At 42.5% G+C, this 18,140-nt stretch overlaps 1 protein-coding gene across 5 annotated transcripts in view; it reads left to right on the top strand.

The window, feature by feature from the left end:
• HDAC5 (histone deacetylase 5) overlaps positions 1 to 18,140 on the top strand; it is a 2,571,411-nt gene that overhangs the window by 2,509,250 nt on the left and 44,021 nt on the right. For all 5 annotated transcript variants that reach the window (XM_044055165.1, XM_044055164.1, XM_044055163.1 and 2 more), the window contains one exon: positions 11,717 to 11,801. In XM_044055165.1, the coding sequence (XP_043911100.1) occupies positions 11,717 to 11,801 (85 nt within the window). The remainder of the gene's footprint in view (positions 1 to 11,716; positions 11,802 to 18,140) is intronic.

Raw genomic sequence — 18,140 nt, 5'->3', positions numbered from 1 at the left:
TTACTGTCTACATATGTTCCCAGATCACTGATTACTGGGTCAGCTTTTGAGATGTCTTATCGCTGGAGTAATTACACTGGGTGGCAGTATTCCCAAAAGGCACTATAATGCATTTCTTGTCATTGTGTGTTAATTCATAAATTTGACACCAATCATTTATCTGTGTTAGACCCTCATGTAAGATGTGTGTGTCCTGGGGGAAATCTGTGATATCTCCATTTGAAGTCATCTGCAAACTTCATCATCCAATGCCCCCTGACATTAGCCTTTACATTCATAGGTAGGTACTAGGCTATTGGCCCTAGGGCCTATATAAGCCTAGCCAAAAAGACCCTGGCTTTCGCCACACAAGAATAAATATTTATTTTCGGTTTCTGAGAGCCAAACCATGTTCTCTAACTAACCTTGGTTAGATGGTCGTTATTTGCAGAGTGAGTCTATGATCAGCACCGACTGATCCTGTCCATGAGGGACATAGGTGCCACCCCCAGTATGAATTTAAGGTATCCCATTCAGTTGTGTAGGTTGTGTTTGGATAGGGTTATTGAGGAGCTCTACTTCATGTGAATTGGGAGTTTTATTCCAGAGAACTGGCAATCTCTGGGAGATATCTCTGTCTCTCCAGCATGTTCTGTTAACGTTACAGGCTAGGTTGAGATCTCTGCAGCAAGCGACTCTTGTCCAGTTTGATTTGTGGATGTGCATTTCCATTAAGGCAGGGTCAGAGACTGCTCTGTAGGCCAGGCACAAGTTGCCTGTCAGCAGCCTGTAGGATACAGAGTACAGTGACAGGGCTTTCAGTCTTTCCATGTAGGTTATGTTTTGGAGACCTTGAATTTTCTTGGTAAGAAACCTCTCTGGTCTCTCCAGCTGCTGCAAGTGTCTGGTGAGGTACATGTAAAAGGGAGCATTATACTCTATAAGTGGTCTGATGAGGGTCGAGTACAGAGGAGTTAACATCCTTAGTCTTGGATACGATGCAAAAGTTCTTCATTTCTACAGACTTAATGGATTTCCTCTCTTTAGGACTTTAATTACACTTTTCTCAAAAGTTAAAGCATTTCTCTATAAGCCATGAATGAAAAACAAAACTTTTAAAACTCTATTTACTAGCTTTATTTAACGTGAGGTACTTAAGATTCAAGCTTTTCTGTCCAAAACAAAACAAGCTTTGGTGTTTTTTTTGGAACAAAATATCTACATTGGGAGCCTCACACCACCTTTATCAGCAACTTCAATACAAGAGATCGGCGATAATCCTCGCAGGGAACAGTACTACTACTGGAAAACTGCAGACTGATCACTGGAAAACAAAGGTAGATTAACCAAAATGTTATGACTTACCGTAACCATTGCCCTCCTCAAAAAAAGATACCATGATACAACACAATATTTTAACAAGAGAGTAAATGCAGTGCTTTTTTGTCATTGTCGGATTTTCTCGTTTTATGCCAAGGTTCTGCTGTAATTAATTTTATACCCTTCCAAATGCATTGTCTTGATACAGCAGAATATGAAGTATGAAAACTACAGGCATGACATATTCACGAAGGAGTCTGTCATTGAGCACTTTTTAACTTCTCAGAAGTGACAGCCATTTCATTAAGGATAACACATAAGGCTTATATGTCAGAACCTAGTTCTGCACACTGTCTGATATGTGATTGGCTAATGATTCGATGATGTCAAGGAGATGTGGTCGATAATTTGGACACCTTTGGAAAAAAGATAAACAAAAAAGAAAAGTTAAAACTAAACAAGATACAGATAAAACGTAACTTCTCTATTAAAATAGAAGTTCTAGTTGCAATATGAACAAAATTCCAAGATACTATTGATAAGATTCAAGTGTTCAATCGATATGTTCAAAAGATTTTGTGGTTCCACTCCAACCTGCAAAATTCCTATGAGAAAAAATATATACACCTTATATATTATCCATTTTTTTTGGGGGGGGGGTTAAATGTTGTTTACAGGAAACTTGAGTTGACTACTTGCTCAACTTGTGCTACATTAAAAAAGACACAAGCACACACACACAAAGACTAACATATATATGTAAATTCTAGTCAGAAAATAAAAAAACATTTTGTCCAGTGCTGGATATAATCTATGTAATACCTACCTTAACTCCAGATTTTCATGGTGATGAATCAACATAACAGCCAGAACTCTTCAACTAAAAAACTTTAGCTGTGAGAAATCCTCCCTCATCAATTAGACATAATTAAAGAACACAAAAGAAAGGGGAAACCATTCTTACCAAGGATTTTTCCTGAATTAAAAAAAGGGGATAAGAGACTAAAACAGAAGGTCCATCCTATATACCAAAGGAAATCTTAGGTGGCTCTAGCTGTTCTGATGACATTACCACCCTTAAAGATCATGGGGTTACTGTAACCCATATAACCTATCTACTTTGGGATCTGAGTCAACAGGGCAATTCACTACTGAATAATAACTTACTCAAAACAAGATGTTGCAGAAGGTCAAACTGACTAGAAACAGTCATTTTCCAAATTCCACTGTGCTCCTGCACTAAACAATCAGGCTGCAATACTTAGTAAATATGGGAGTAGTAGTCCATGTAACACCAACTGAAGATGTCGGACTGAAGCTCCTCTCATGAAAGCTATCAAAGCTGCTACTGCCCTAAATGAATGAACCTAGTCAGCCACTAGCAATGACTTCCCCTCCTTACAAGCATCTTTTAGAAATACAAAAGCTATGATCACACAGTTCGCTTAGTGGCAGAATTACCCAGTCTGCCTTTGGCAAATGAAACATACAGTTGGTTCACTTCTCTCACCACATTCATATGAAAAAAAGCTAATGGCTTCATAGGCACTTAACCTATTTGGGAAAGATTTCTCTGAATTTTATTTGGCAAGAAAAGACACTGGCAGTTCAACAAAATTGCTTGGACATAAACTTAGAAACAATCTTCAGAAGGGAATATGGAATGGCACTCAAAATGTTATTCTACCCTTTACTTAGATCAGCAAGTATAATGCTCAAAAATCTTTCTGTTAGAAGTAGCACTGGTTATCAAAAAGAATGTCCTAGAAAGAAAACAAGTTGCGGGAAGCAATGGACTTGTATGCCAAACCCAAGCCTTATCAAGGTAGATTTTATGGATGTGAAAGCTTTCTGAAAGAATTTTAAGGTATACCTGATCCCTTTACAAAGTTTCTAATATATTTAGCTTTGCCACCATTTGCCCTGGGCAAGATACTAAAAGGCAGAAATAGCAGACAGATGAACTTCGACAGCGGATTACAGCAAAACTAGATAGGAACAATGGATATTTCAACAACACATTACATTCACATGCAAACCTATGTTAAAGGTCTAAGCATGATGTATTCCAAAAGACTTGCACAACTTCCTCTAATACTCTTATCCCATCAACAGCTACAGCTTAACATTTTAAGACCTGGGTTCTGGGCTGTTTGGACATATTGGTACAAGCAAAGTACAGCTGTGTACACTTACCATAAATGTAGATGTTCGAGTGCATTCACTGTTGCAGTCATTACATTTGGGTAATCTGCTGGCAGGTTGCCCTCAGTCGGCCTGAATTCCAAAGTCTTGGGTCCTGCATCGGTTGCTGTCTCCTTTTCCATGACGTCAGGTCGTCAGGGATATAAAACATGCAGCCAACTCCATTTTCTTTAGTTTTTCTTGCCTCCGATGTCAGGTGCCCCCAAAAAGGTAGCAAAAAAAAAAAAAATATATATATATATATATATATATATATATATATATATATATATATACACACACACACACACACACACACACACACACACACACACACACATCAGTATAAACTTTACCTTCATCTACAAGCAAATACACCACATAGGTTGTAGAGGATAGAGAAGGAAAGATAAACTCCAGAATGACAGGGGGATGGCGGGAGGGTAACCTGGACTGCAACAGTGAATACACTCAAACATCTACATTTATGGTAAGTGTACACAACTGTACTATGTTCTTTGTGTTTCACTGTTGCAGTCATTACATTTGGGTAGAATCCCAAAGCTATGGTTGGGAGGCTGGAGCTAAACAGCATTAGGTGTGGCTATAAGGCCCTGCAGAACTGCAGTGGCAAAGCCTGCCCTGGACTTAGAGTAGAGAGGCAAATGATAATGCTTTGTAAAGGTGTGAACAGAACTCCAAGTAGCAGCCTCTAGAATGTATTTGGTTGGTACTCCTCTGAGAAAGGCTGCTGAAGTAGCTGCAGCTCTGGTGGAATGAGACCTAATGCCCTTGGGCACAGGTTTACCATGGTGTAAGTAGCAGAAACGGATGCAGTGGCTTATCCACTTTGAAATTGTCTGCTTTGAAATAGCCTTTCCTTCTGATCCTGCAGCATATGTCACTAGTAATTGCTCAGTTTTTCTTAGAACTTTAGTCCTGCTCAAGTAGAATCTTAGCTGTCTCTGTACGTCCAAGAAATGCAGAATTCTCTCCCCCTTGTTCTGTGGATTTGGATAAAAGGTTGGCAGATGAATTGTTTGGTTAAGAGCCACACTGGAAACCACCTTAGGCATAAAAGTAGGATTTGTCCTCAGAGACTCCCTGTCTGGGTAAAATATGATAAAAGGTTCTACAGCCATGAGGGCCTGTAGCTCTGAAACTCTTCTTGCTGAAGTAATTGCTAGTAGCAGAGCTGTTTTCCATGATAAGAACTTTATATCAACGGTAGCAGCTGGTTCAAATGGAGGCAGGGTGAGCTTTTCCAACACATAATTTAGGTCCCATGCAAGTACTGGTGATCTTCTTGGAGGCCTTACATTTTTGGCTCCTCTAAGATACTGCTTTAGTAAAGGATAAGAAAAGATTGGTGGCTCTGTATTGTAATGAGCCGAAATGGCAGAGGCATGGATTTTAATTGATGAGAAAGGCCTTTGTCAAGCATCTCAGTTAAGTATTGTAATATCTGAGGAGTATTTGGTTCTGCTTTATCTGTTCCTTGTGCTTGATTCCAAACACGGAATCTCTTCCATTTGTCAGCATAAGATTTTCTAGTACTAGGCCTTCTGGCTTCCAAAATGACATCCATCACAGCTTTACTGAGAGGTGTTGTTTGTATAACTATATGATCATCCATGCTGCCAGGTTCAGTGTCTGTAGTTGATTGTGCAGGATCTGATTGTTTTGCTGGGACAGTAGTTGAGGTCTTTGATGTAAGGTCCAAGCTGGGTATTGAGACAAGTTCCTTAGGACTGGGTACCAGTATTGGCGGGCCCAGTCCGGGGCAATTAGTATCATCTTTGTTTTCTCTTGTCTGACTTTTAGGAGGACCTTGGGGAGAAGAGGCAGAGGAGGAAAGGCGCAAACTGATAAGTTTTTCCAACTGAAGGATAGGGCGTCCACTTTCCATGCTTGTCTGTGATAAGTCCTTGTGCATAATTGTTTCAATTGATAATTTTGAGGAGAGGAAAATAGATCTATGTCTGGGCTCCCCCTTTTCTCTGTTATCATGCTGAAGACTTGTGGATTTAGTTTCCACTTGTGAGGATCCATAAGGTTTCTGCTTAAATCGTCTGCCAGAGTATTTTGTTTTCCTAGTAAGGAATTGAGCTTGAAGATGTATTTGGTAGGTCAGTGCTGTGTTCCACAGTGCCATAACCAATCTGCAAAGGGGGTGTGAGTGTGTGCCCCCTTGCTAGTTTATATACCACATGACTGTGGTCTTGTCCGTCTTTATCAGTAGTTGTCCTGGATGAAGTAAGTCCTTGAGGGCTGTTAGGGCATTTTGAACAGCTAGCATCTCTTTCTAGTTGATATTTAGATGCATTTGTTTTGGGATCCATATGCCTGGAATGCATCTTCCTGCCATGTGGGCCCCCCAGGCATAATCTGATGCGTCTGTTGATAAGTTTGGCTGGCAGGGGGTAGGTTCGAAAAGTAGATGCTATATAGGAGCAGTCCCAGCACGGAGCCCTGAGGTACCTTGCTGGTGACCTGTCTCTTACTGGAGATGATATCACAAATCCTAACCTCAGTGGTCATGTTTGTGGCATTCCAGCGAGTTATATAGGGGATTATGCCCAGTTCAGTGACTTTATTATTTTATTTATTTGTCTGCATTTACCAGGGTAGTGTACTGATCTCAATGGACCATTTCCAGGCACAGCCCGGGTGAATAGGATCACATAAGAAATTAACAAAACATATTTACAGATACAAGGATATGCTAAAAAAAAAATTATATATATATATATATATGTATATGTATATATATATATATATATATATATATATATATATATATATATGCACACACACATATATGTATATATACATATTTACAAGTGCAATAATATGGCACAACATTTAGTTCAAGAAGCAGTTTACAGTGTCAAAATTTGTATGGAGAAATGAAATTATGCCTTGCAGAAATTTATGGATAAGAAGTAGTCATAATGACTGAGATGGCTTATGCTACATGGATGGTAGCATATCATTATATAGAGAGGTAAAGACATTAGAAGAGGCAAGAGAGGATAGTTGCAGGAAAGGATATCATGGGGAGAAGACAGAGAAAAGGTGAGTTTGTCAACTATACCTGAGTAGGGTATTGTATCGAATGCCTTATCCAAGTACAGGTAGGTGGTATCCACAATTTTTCCCTCATCTATTGCCTTGGCAACCTTCTCAAAGAAGTCCACCAGATGTAGTAGGCATGACCTTCCATTGACAAAGCCACACTAGGTTGGGTCCACTGTTTGAAGGTTGCCTATGTCTGTGTTGGTCATCTCCTGATAATTTGTCCTATGGCTTTGCATGTTAGACTAGTCAGACGCATAGGTCCATAGTTTTTGGGGCTGGTTGATGGTCCTCCCTTGTGAATTGGGATGATCATTGCAATCCCCATTCTTGTGGTTGAAAGCCTGCTTTGAGGCTGTAGTCAAGAAGTGACTCAAGTGGTCCTGACAGGTCATGTTTCTAGCTATTTAGGAGGCATTCTGGGATATTGTCAGAGCCCGTTGAGACTGTGTTTTTGGCATTAATGGGCACCAGCAGGACTTGATCCCTTTTAAATAGTGGGGGTGAGGGTATGCTAGTAGGTATTTCATGGGTACAGGCAGGGGAGGGAGTGGGGGTTGAAATTGGAGCTGAACTTATCAGCCAGCAAATTTGCTATGTCATTCTGGCCAGTGAAGGTGGCACCATTGTCCACCAGTTTGACACATTAATGTGTGCTGCATTTGAGGTCTTGGAGATAGCTGTAGAAGGTCTTGTTGTCTTTAGGCTATGAGGCTGTCTTGACCTCATAATTGGCTTTGTTGGGCTTAATTAGTCTTCACTTCTAAATTTCCTGTTTAGTTTAATTAGACAGCTTCTGTCATTATTGGAGTTGCTATTCTTGATTTTAGCCATTTATTTTTCCCTTTTTATATGCCCTAGTAAGGTAAAGATTCCACCAGTGTGTTTTTTTTTTTTGTTTGGTTTTTTTTAGAGTTTGTTTGAGATTACTTCTAGTAGGTACAGTAGCCTCTGTACAGCCATTTACATGGTTGTACATGGTCTCTGTGAATGATTATGCAAAGCTTACTGTGAACTCTGGGTTTGGAGGGGCATTGAATTTTGACAAACTATCGCTTAATAGGATGTAGTTTGCTTTGGAATAGTTCCTGTTACTGAGTTGATTTTTATTTTGAAGGAGACTGCTTTGGTGTCCGACCTTACCACTGAGATGTGACATTAGAGGGGACACACTCGCCCATATTGATGAATACCAGGTCCAGTATGTTTGAACTTCTGCGCAGTATCTGGTCAAGGATATTTGTCTTAATAAAGTCCAGGAATCATTGTGCCTGCAAGTATTAGGCAGTGTACGTTCCCCAGTCTATAAAAGGGTAGTTAAAGTTTCCCATGAATAGGGCATTTGATTTAATGGTGAGTGTCTCCAGTAGATCTAAGTACAAGCTATGGGAGTCTAGGGACATAGAGGGTGACCTATAGCTTTCTAGGATTTGGTATGAGACTTTGTCTGTAGTGATTTGCACAAGGATAAATTCCAGGCCATTGGCCTGTTTAACCAATGTAGAGTTACGTTTGTTGCTAATATAGATTAAGACTCCTCCAGCTTTTGTCAGTGTTGGTGCAGCTGATGGTCTAAATGTGTGGTAGGCAGTGAAGTCTTGCACTGCCAGAGTAATCTCTGTGGATTTAAACCATGTCTCAGTAACAACACAGATGTTTATATTCTCCAGAGTGAGGGGTGACTGTAAGGTGTGGAATTTCTTTGTTTAAGCTCCTAGCATTGAACAGAAGGGGTTTTATTTGCTTTGTCGATAGGTTTGTCAATTTGGCGTTGCCTTAAAAATGCTCTAAAGAGGTGGATAAAATTTTAGCCAGTATTCATGGTCTGCTAACCATGTCCTTCCATGCTGACAAATATTGAATTCCCCTGGAAAGACAATGGAAAGCAAGCCAGTTATCGATGTCAGTCATCTTTTTGTTTGTACTGTGCCATTATCCTTGCTTGTTCACAGCGTGGTGTACAATTGAGCCCCCTGTGACAAGAGTCCTGTGTAATGGATTGTCTGATGGGTTTTGTTCTGGGGCATCACTGGGTGTAGACATATGTAGGGTGTTTGGCGTTGATTTTGGTGAGTGCTCTAGAGATTGCTGAGGATAGGCATTGTCGTTTATAGTCTTAGGAGGTCTTTGAGGTTTGGAAAGAGTGCTTTTTAGTGCCTTAGCATAAGTTGGTCTCTGTGTCTGGTGGATGTAGTACTTGTGTTCTTGACAACCTGTGCAAATGGACGAAATTAATTTTTTATTATAATGTTTTACATAACCCGATAATAAAGTTATACAGTTCCACCCACTGGCTGTAGAGTTAATTAAATGTAAAATTTAAGATGCCACTGTGAAAGCACATAACTCACCAGCTGCAAAACTGGATGATTCAAACTATTCAAACAGCACACCTGCTGAAAGTGTGAATGACATTAAGAAAAAAGAGTGCTCTCTGCACCCCCATGTGGGAAATTCCACCCCCTTCATGCATCTCCTTACTATTTTATGCTAAGTGCATTACTGCACACCTGCAGGACAAAGAGAAACAAAACACCTTTAAAGACTGAAAGAAATGTCTCGTATAGCTGCAGTCTCACAGTACAGTGAATCATGTAAAAGCATTCTGGGAGTTGTGTATCTGGGGAACTGAGATTCAAGAAATGTGATTCAGTGAGTTACTATTTGTTTAATGGTTGCAGTTCACTTACTGGAAAACATCCAAGCCTTCTAAAACCAGAGGTGCCAAAACCTGATATTGTCTGCAGTTAGAACTATTCCTTAATTTTATACAGGGCTTACAGACATATGTTCAGAACACCCAAGTTCAGTTCACAGTTGCTGGGGCATACTGGATTTTGCTGGCTTATGCTCGTGTTTTGCTGCACACTCCTGTGTGCAACAAGTACATAGGAGTATACAGTTTAGGGAGTTCTGAGTGTTCTGAGGTCAGTGCTTTTAGGAGAAAGAGTGAGGCAAGCCTTACGTTGCCTGTTGGTGATTACTCTCTCTCTGTGGTGCAACAGCATTTGATGGAGAATAACAAAGTAAATGTGTATGGTTGCACAGATATTGCTGTCTTGTGTAAAATCAGAAACAAATAAAACTTGTTTATTGTTGTATTTGCTCATAAAATGTGCAGGACAAGTACATGTATTGCAGGTATGTGTCTACTCTGTCTGATATTGAGCTCTTGTGACTGCACTTTGATGCCAAGTTGTGTGAAACAAATTTGCATATTGGATGTTGAGTGCATGTATCATAAGGAACAATTTTAAAAATGAGGGAATAAAGATGGTGTAATATGTTCTCTTAATACAAATGTCTAAAAATATTAATGGTAACACAGGTTATTTTGAGGTAAAGGAAGCAGGGAAAGAAAGGAAATTTAACTTACCATTGGTGGTACTAACGGTAGAAACCAAGATAACTAGATTTATTGGGTGTGTCCCTTATTCTTAGCCCCATCCATTCCTCACTTATCCCAAGTAGCTTTGGACTATTCTGATCACTTGCATTGTATCATTTTTGGGAACATATTTAAAATCCTTTCCAAAATGTACCATGTACTCAAAGCTCTCGAACTCTCTGCCACCCCTGTTCCTTTTTCACTCTCTTGTTTCCTTTTAGTCTCTGTCTTCTCGGTTGCTTCTGGGTATGTGTTGCCTTATCAAAGCCAACCCAATCAGATGACCAAAATCAGCATTGCATACAGAAATGCACTGTTGGCTGGAGGTTTTGCCCTCCATACCTAACTGCTGTAAGAAACTTTGAGTTCTGTAAGTTGAGGGAGAAGAAGCATCCCCCATCTCAGTAGCCCAGAATTTCATAGAATCTTTTGGTGGACTGACCCTTTCATAGTGAGTCAGTGGGCTTTTTTTGTACTGTTTCTTTTTGCTGTAATTATGGTCTTATCATATAAAGTGGACTTTCTGATTGTAAAGAATGTAGTTTTTCCTTTAGGTACTTCAGTGAAACCTGTGCTTGTATGCTGAGCAGCTGTGCAATTACTTCCTGATTGACTGCACCTTCTGATGATGTAGTTATGAGAACAAACAGTTTGTACTGGGTCGGCATTTTTCTGGTAGGCTATAACAGAGTTCAACACAAAAAGTGACGTAGAATGCATCACAGTAAATCAGTCAGACTTACAGTAAGTCAGTGAGCAGCTGAAGGCAGTTATTTTCAAGAAAAAGGTAACAGGAGCAAAGTGGAATATGGTAAGATCCCAAGTAAAGTGTTTTTTGTGTAGTTCAACTGAAGTAGCTAAAGTAATAACTGTTATACAATCCCACTAAAGTAAAAACTATGTATTTTAGAATCAGAAAGCTCACTTTAAATGACGAGAGGTTAATTACAGTAAATGTAAACAGCAAAAAATAAATAAAATAAGAGAGAGAGAAATTCTTTAAGTTAAGGAAAGGGGCAAAGGAAAAATAAACTTAACAAAGGGAGACCTTGTCTTATAAAGGCAAAACAAAAACAAATCTTTTGTTGAAATCCCTTTCTGATTAGCATGCATAAAATTATTTAACATATGCTCTTACATACAGGCTGCACATTCAGGCTGTTTGTACTGCCTTACTGTTTCCCTTTTCCAAGTCCCTTTTTGTGTTGAAGTCGTCTTATCTTCCCTTTTCCTTAACTTATACTTCTCACTCATGGTTTGATTCGTGTTTCCCTGAGTAATACATAGCAGGGAAGGAGACATATTCCAGTTGTATGGAACATTAGACATGCTAGAATTTTAAACATGTCAGGGGTAGAAGGGACTGTCAGTTTTGACTTCAGAGCTGAATTGTGATCCATTTAGTTGCATCAGCCTTATGGCTAAAATTTGAACTGTTCATGTATTTGAGAGCTAGATTAGATAAGTATTTGAGAGCTAGATTAGATAAGCATTTGAGAGCTAGATTAGATAAGCATTTGTGGATATATGCTTTTTCCTGGAAAGGTTCATTTATGATGTATAATGAAGTTGATAAGCTTAGTAAGGACATCCTTGGAAAGCATTCAAGGCTGTAATTGTTGTTTGATAACATCAAGCGTAAATGTTCCATTTGGAATTCTTTTTAAATGTTTAATTTCACCTATGTCATTGAACTTATTGCTAGTTAAGTTCTGAACTTTGTTGTCAGCAGGAAAATAACTTAATTCAATTTTTTGTATCTTTCAGCTGGATCCGATTCCTGAAACAGTTCTTCAAAACAACCCAAATCCCAATGCAGTGGCTTCACTGGAGAAGGTCATTGAAATCCAATGTATGTATGCATATTCCTTTTGTAAAGTTTTTTGTTGTGCTAGAGTAAGCTTACTAGTGCACCCAGCACAGATGCAGCTGTCCTGGGTAACATTTTCACGTTCAAGCTCATGCTTTACTGTGTTAAATTACCAGTGTGGTTGTACCATTTATCATGCATATTACCTGGGTTGTAACACTTCTACACTACTCATTTTCATTTCACACATTAACGGTGCACTTCTATCACAGAATCAGTTTTAATACTCACATTCTTTATCCTTTTTACTACTGTGCTTGTATGACCACACTGTTGTTCTGCTGTATTACCAGCATTGTACATGTCTACAGTACCACTGTTTTGCTGCCATGCCATCCAGTTTTGCTGTCACATCACTTCTGTCCTGTTTTGTCCTAGCACATTACTTTTTTACTATTGAATGGTCAATGGATTGCTGCTGTGTCAGTGTGGTCAAAGCACTTCTGCACATTCACTGGGCATCTGATACACTGCTGATCTTTCACAGTATTTCTGCTGTACTGCTGCAGCTCTAATGCATTGTTAATCTCTGTGTGCCAGCTATACAAATGCCCTTTGAAATCTGAATTATTCCTATCGCACACTGCTACTGCCACATTCTAACTGCAGTTCCAGAGCACGACTGAAGTCTCTGAACATTTTTGCAGAACTACTGTGTCTTCTCAATACTGCACTTCTACATCCTCTCTGTACAGCAGAAACACAAGTGTTTCACTGTCAGCACACACTGCCCTGTCACTTTACTCTTTTTTTTTCATTCTGCTGTATGCTCATTTTGCTGATATGTTCCTCGTCCATCAATTCTTCTGCACATCCAGCATGGTACTGCATTCACAAGCCTGTACCATTTTGCAACCATAGTGGTGCTTTATCTGATGTACTACTGTAGTCATGCTATTTTGGAGTTACTACTGTGTTTCCACCCACATCTACATTGTCTGGTGCAGTGCATAGATGCACTAACACCAAACTGTCATACTCCAGGGATTTTCATGCTTTACCACTGTAGTTCACAGTCTGATTTGTCTGTGTTTTTTCTCCACACCCCTGCACAGGTGTTGCATGTCTGGACACCCAGTCTAGTTCCACTGTGTGGATGCAGTCCTTTCAGAGTAACCCAGCACTACAGTCAACTCTGTGCATTGCTGCGTTATCGTGGCTTACTGCAGATAGCTATACTGCTGTTACATTTGCAGCATAGTAATATAGTGCCACCTCAGTGCAAAATTCATAGTTCTGGTTTTGCACTAACACTGTTGTCTTCTCATAGTACTGCATTTGCACTAAAAGGCTCTGTTATTGTGGCATCCTTAATACTTAGCTAATACATCACTCTTGCTGCTTTGTCATGATAACACCATCATCCCACTCCATTCATATGATTGATCGTACACTTACCATGTTATTTCAGTAAGCACCATCTGAGCATAGGTTTGCTTTTTATATGGCTGTTGTGATTTGCTCCTCCTAAAACTGGTCAAGTTATGCATAGCAACAGGATATGTTCTTAAGATATGGAAACCAGCTGTCCTTGTGTCCCTCCATGAGAGGAGCTCTTCTTCACATCCCTGGAGCTACAGACTCATTAGCCTAACCATGCTAATTTGCAAAGTCATGGAACATAGATATCTGATTTCATAAGGTCTAGTATAAATAAAATACTTATTCTCCTATACCCTGAACCACATAGTTTGTCAAAGGAAAATCATGAGTACTTGATTTAGTAAACAACTTTGAGAAAGTTGCTGAAGCTGTAGATAATAGTCATGCAGTTCAAGATCTGGCCAAGGCCTTTCACACTAATCCCTGTGCCAGAATTTTAATAGCTTTAAAGGATACGTAGCAAACTGGCTGACAGAACTCACATAAGTAAAGCAGCAGCTGCCATCTCAAAAAACAAAAAGGTGACTGGTGGCATTCTTTATGGGTCAGTACTGGAACCCCTTCTGTTCCAAGGTCTAAGTCGTAAAAGTCATCAGTGTATTACAACTGGACTTAAATGCAAAGAAGTGTAGCATTATCACTTTTGGTAAACAAATGTAGCCAGCATTTTATGGTACAGACAACACTTTATGCCTGATCGGTGTGGTCGTCAATGATGTCAGCACCTTCATAGACAACTCCATCCTTTGACCACTACCATATACCAATAATAGGAATTATCTAGATTAGTTAATAACTAAAGGATGTTATGTGATCCTATCTCGCCTACATTCTGACTGATGGGTTCGGAGCCGATCCCTCGGCTCCGACTCGGCACGCTTATGCCAAAGAGCAAAGTCTCTTATTGGCTGAGCTTACTATATCCCAGGATGCACCACTACCAGTCCCCCAGATCTCGTTTGCCGCTAATCTGCGAAGACGTGGTCTCGAGCTGGCTGAGCTGAGTAGTAAATTTACTAACTTTTTTCTGTCAGAATTTTGCTGTTCTTGTCATAAAAAGCTGTTTTAACGGCTATTCTCCACTTTTGTGTGTGTTTGGAGTTTGTGAAAAGACTTTGTTGTGTGATTGGGTTGAGTTTGATTTTAGGCCTCCCTCATCTTAGGGCCTTCCCGTCAGTCAACCCCCTTAAACCTTACAGGGTTTCAAAGTACCCTTAGTAATTTGTGACGGTTTCTTTACTAAACGGCAACTGTAAACCTATTATTAGGTAGTGTCAGTAAACAGAAAGTCAGTGGATAGTGTATTTTCTGTCAGGGATTACTGATTTTTGCCATAATGTCTCAGAATCCTAGGCCTTGGGCTTTAAAAATGCATCAAATGCAATTTCAAGATGTCCATCACAGACGATCACTCGCTCTGTGTGTATTGTTTGGGTGCAAAACATTTACAAGAGTCATGCAGTGTGTGTCACGCTTTTTCCTCAAGGGTCCTCCAGGAGAGGAAAAATAAACTTATCCTTAAAGGGTTAATAAAACCTTCCTTTGAAGAAGCTTTGGCATCCTCTCCTTCTCCGCTAAAAGAAAAGGGCGTCGGCTTCGACCAGTCCGTCGGATCCGACCGCCAAAAGACATAGGCAGACTTCTCCTTCGGCTCCAAGGACTTCGGAGCCGAGGGCGGAACGGTCTGCCTCGATGCCACCAGTCTCGACTCCTCTGGCTTCAGAGCCGATGGCTGGGGCATCGAGAGGCGGGTCACCTTCGTCGGCTCCACTGGTCTCGGAGCCGACAAAGGTTGCCCGCTCAGACACTTCCTCCTCGGCGAAGTCCACCTCGGCACCGATGGAATCTAGTGTGGGTATTCCTTCGGCGCCGATAGTCATCGGGTCGCCTCGGAGCCGGTCCCCTAGCCCTTTGGGGCCGTTGGAGAGGCCATCTCGAACCCGTTCAGTATCCTCTCGGTCTAAGAGGATGTCGGATTCAGATATAGACAGGGTGCTCCAAAGACTGTTCCAGTCCCCAGTCTTTCAAAAATTTGTTTCGGCTCCTACCCAGTTGGCTTCGGAGCCGATTGCCCAGGCCCATCCCATTGCTATTCCTCCTCCGACCGCTTCGGCTCCGTCGGAGCAGGTGCTGTTGGAGCCGGTGGAGATCTTAGGGTCGGCTCCGACCCTTACTCCAACCCGGGCCTTCGGGTCCGAGTTTGGTACACGGACTTCTTCGGCTGGACCCGGGGGGGATGTTTCGGGACCTATGCTTTCGGTTCCGAGCCTCCCTCTCGGTGCTTCGGCTGCGGGACTTCCGTCGGCTATCATGGCTCCGGGGACCGGACACTCCCAGGACTCTGGGGGTCCGGCTTTCAGAGCTATGAGGAGTGCCTTGGCCAAGTCTTCGGCCATCTCTCCGGCTTTACCGGCACCTTCCCTGGGCGTGGAGACTGGGTCTTTGGCAGTTCCCCTGTCCGTAGGCAGCGGAGCCCCTGGGCCTTAGGTTACCCCCATTGGGGGTTCCCCTCCTCCTGAGGGTTCTTCGGAGTTGTCTTCAGAGGAACCCCCAAGGAAGAGATCGTGCAAGAGGAAGCACGTGGACTCCCCCGAGTCTATTACATCGGATACTGATCTTGATGATGCAGAGGGGTCCCCGAAGTCGTCCTCGGATGATGTCTCATTTGCAGACATCTTAGAGATCCTCAAACAACGAGGCGGCTGGATATCCAAACCCCCCTCTGCTGATGAGTCAGTGCTCCTCAAGGCCTTTGGGGCTCAGCCCTCCGCCTCCTGGGTGTCTCCGCCCTTCGACGAGCTTCTGGATTTAGTTTGTCGAAGGGCGTGGGAACATCCAGATACCATGGAACCAGTCCCTTCTCGTCCTAATAAATTTTTGTCTGCCCCACCCGAGAAGGAGTTCCTCACTAAAGGCGTGGCTGTAGATGCCATGGTGGTGGCATCTGCTACACAACAGGACGTGGCAGAGGCTTCAACGTCCGTCCATCCTCCTAATAAGGAGTCTAGGAGCATGGACAGGTACAGGAAGCGCACCCTGACTTCAGCGGCCTTTACTTTAAGGTCTCTGAATTATTTGGCACATTTTACTAGGCTTCAGAGGGATCTGGTCAAGGAGCTGTCAGATTCCCTCTCGGGTAACCTACCTGAGCAGCTAGCCCAGTCGGTTAGCTCTCAGTTGGCTATCCTTACGTCAATTTCTAACTCGTCCATGAGGCTCATTTCCTATGCGGCCGAAGGGGCGGGTAGAGCGGCAGGCACAGGCGTGGCTCTACGGAGACAAGCCTGGCTCCGCTTGTGTCAGTTTGCGGAGGCCTTCAAGTCTTCCTTCGCCGATGCTCCCTTTGATGGGTCCTCTTTGTTTGGACCTAAGGTTAAAGACACCCTTACCCGCTGTGAGCAAGAGGGAAAAACTTTATCTGCCGTAGGTGCCCGTTATTCCACTCCCTTTCGGCCTTATCCCAAGGCTAAAGGAGGCCAAAAGCTGTCGTTCCGTAAATCACGTAAGTTTTTCCCCAACAGCAGGAAGATTCCCCTTCCAGAGGCAGAGGACGGGGAAATTTTTCTGGGAGACGCCGTCCCAGAGGCGGCAGAGGGCCCCGCAATTCTGGAGACCGCGAGTCCTTTCGTGGCTCTTCAGCCTCCCACACATCATGAGGGATTGCCCGGCTGTGCTGCTCCGGAGCCAGTCGGGTGTCGTTGCCAAGCACCTAAAAGCCTGGGAGTCAATCACTCAGGACAGATGGGTGCTTGGATCATTGCCGGAGGTTACACCATCCCATTCACATACTCACCACCACCGTCCAAAAAATCCCGGACCCACCACCCAGTCAAAGGGAAATTGCAGCCGCAGAAGCTTTAAAGCTGCTAGAAAAAGGAGTCATCCAACCGGTCCCCACAGACCAGATCGGATCCGGAAATTACTCCAGGTTCTTTTTAGTGCCAAAAAAGACAGGGGACCTGAGACCAATATTGGATCTCAGCAGACTGAACCAATCCGTCACGAAATCCAAATTCGGAATGGTCACGTTACAATCCATTCTCCCATTGTTGGAGAAGGATGTTTGGATGTGCTCCATAGACCTCAAGGACGCCTATTATCACATACCGATACATCAGGCGTCCAGGAGGTATCTGCGCTTCAGCCTGGGAGTCAGTCATTTCCAATTTTGTGCACTGCCCTTTGGTCTCACCACAGCCCCCAGGGTGTTCACCAAGTGTTTGGCAGTAGTGACTGCTCACCTGAGGAGTCTTGAATTCCAAGTGTTTCCCTATCTGGACGACTGGCTCCTGACTGCCACCACCAGGCATCTACTAATGGACAACCTCAAAGCCACCATCTCCCTGGGTGCTACCCTGGGGATTACATTCAATTGGTCAAAGTCTGTCTTGCTGCCCTCTCAGCGCATAAGGTTCATAGGAGCAGAGATAGACTCAAAATTGATGCGCGTTTTTCTTCCTGCCGAAAGGATCCAAACTTTACAGGGCCAAGTTCAAGCTCTGATTTCAAGATCCAAAGCCCCAGCCAGGATGGTTCTACAAGTTTTAGGTTCAATGTCTGCCACGGTTCTTTTAGTTCCTCTGGCAAGATTGCACATGAGGATTCTTCAGTGGCTATTGTCAACTCAATGGTCCTTTCAGGACCTTCCCTCAATCATCCCATCATGATTACAGAAACATGCAAACGGGACCTTCGCTGGTGGCTTCAGACATCCAATCTAAATCAAGGAAGTCCTTTTGTTATTCCCTCTCCAGTGGTCACCCTGACGACAGATGCCTCCCAGACAGGGTGGGGGGGGGCATTGTCTGGGCAGGTTAGTTCAGGGATCCTGGCTTCCAGACGAAACTCTTCTCCACATCAATGTATTGGAGATGAGGGCGGTACTTCTATCCCTACAGGCCTTACACAGGTTTCTCCCTCAGGGCATAATCGCCATCC

This window comes from Protopterus annectens, chromosome 13.part0 (assembly GCF_019279795.1).
Source record: "Protopterus annectens isolate FY-2018-M chromosome 13.part0, PAN1.0, whole genome shotgun sequence".
In the NCBI taxonomy this organism is placed as follows: Eukaryota; Metazoa; Chordata; order Ceratodontiformes; family Protopteridae; genus Protopterus; species Protopterus annectens.
This window is presented reverse-complemented; position numbering and strand designations above follow the sequence as displayed.